The 365-nt window shown below is 64.7% G+C and overlaps 1 protein-coding gene across 1 annotated transcript in view; it reads left to right on the forward strand.

The window, feature by feature from the left end:
* The window catches only part of LOC119591570, a 24,858-nt gene that overhangs the window by 22,743 nt on the left and 1,750 nt on the right, over window positions 1-365 (forward strand). The window contains exon 9 of the mRNA XM_037940332.1: window positions 86-272. Coding sequence (XP_037796260.1) covers window positions 86-272 — 187 coding nt within the window. The remainder of the gene's footprint in view (window positions 1-85; window positions 273-365) is intronic.

Consider the following 365-nt stretch of genomic DNA (forward strand, 5'->3'; position numbering starts at 1 on the left):
GCGGACTCTTTTCATCAATCACAAGCAAGAGTAAGCCCTGCTTTTCCCCGCTAGTCCAGCGCCTCACCCTCGCCCGTCCCCCCAGAGAGACGAGCTGCTGGAGGTGTCCGCGCGGCGCGTGCAGCAGGCCCCCTCCGCCATCACGTCCCCCGACTGCTTCGGCTTCCTGCACAAGCTGGGGGCGCGCTGGCACCAGTGGAAGCGCCGCTACTGCGTGCTCAAGGACGCCTGCCTCTATCTCTACCACGACACGGAGGCGAACCAGGCTATCGGTGCGTTGGCTTCGGGGGGCGAACAGGGGAGGGAGAGGAAGGGAAAGAGGAGGAAGGGACGGAAAAAGGGGGAAGGAGGAGGAAGGGAGAGCT

Source organism: Penaeus monodon, chromosome 28 (assembly GCF_015228065.2).
Source record: "Penaeus monodon isolate SGIC_2016 chromosome 28, NSTDA_Pmon_1, whole genome shotgun sequence".
NCBI classification, from domain to species: domain Eukaryota; kingdom Metazoa; phylum Arthropoda; class Malacostraca; order Decapoda; family Penaeidae; genus Penaeus; species Penaeus monodon.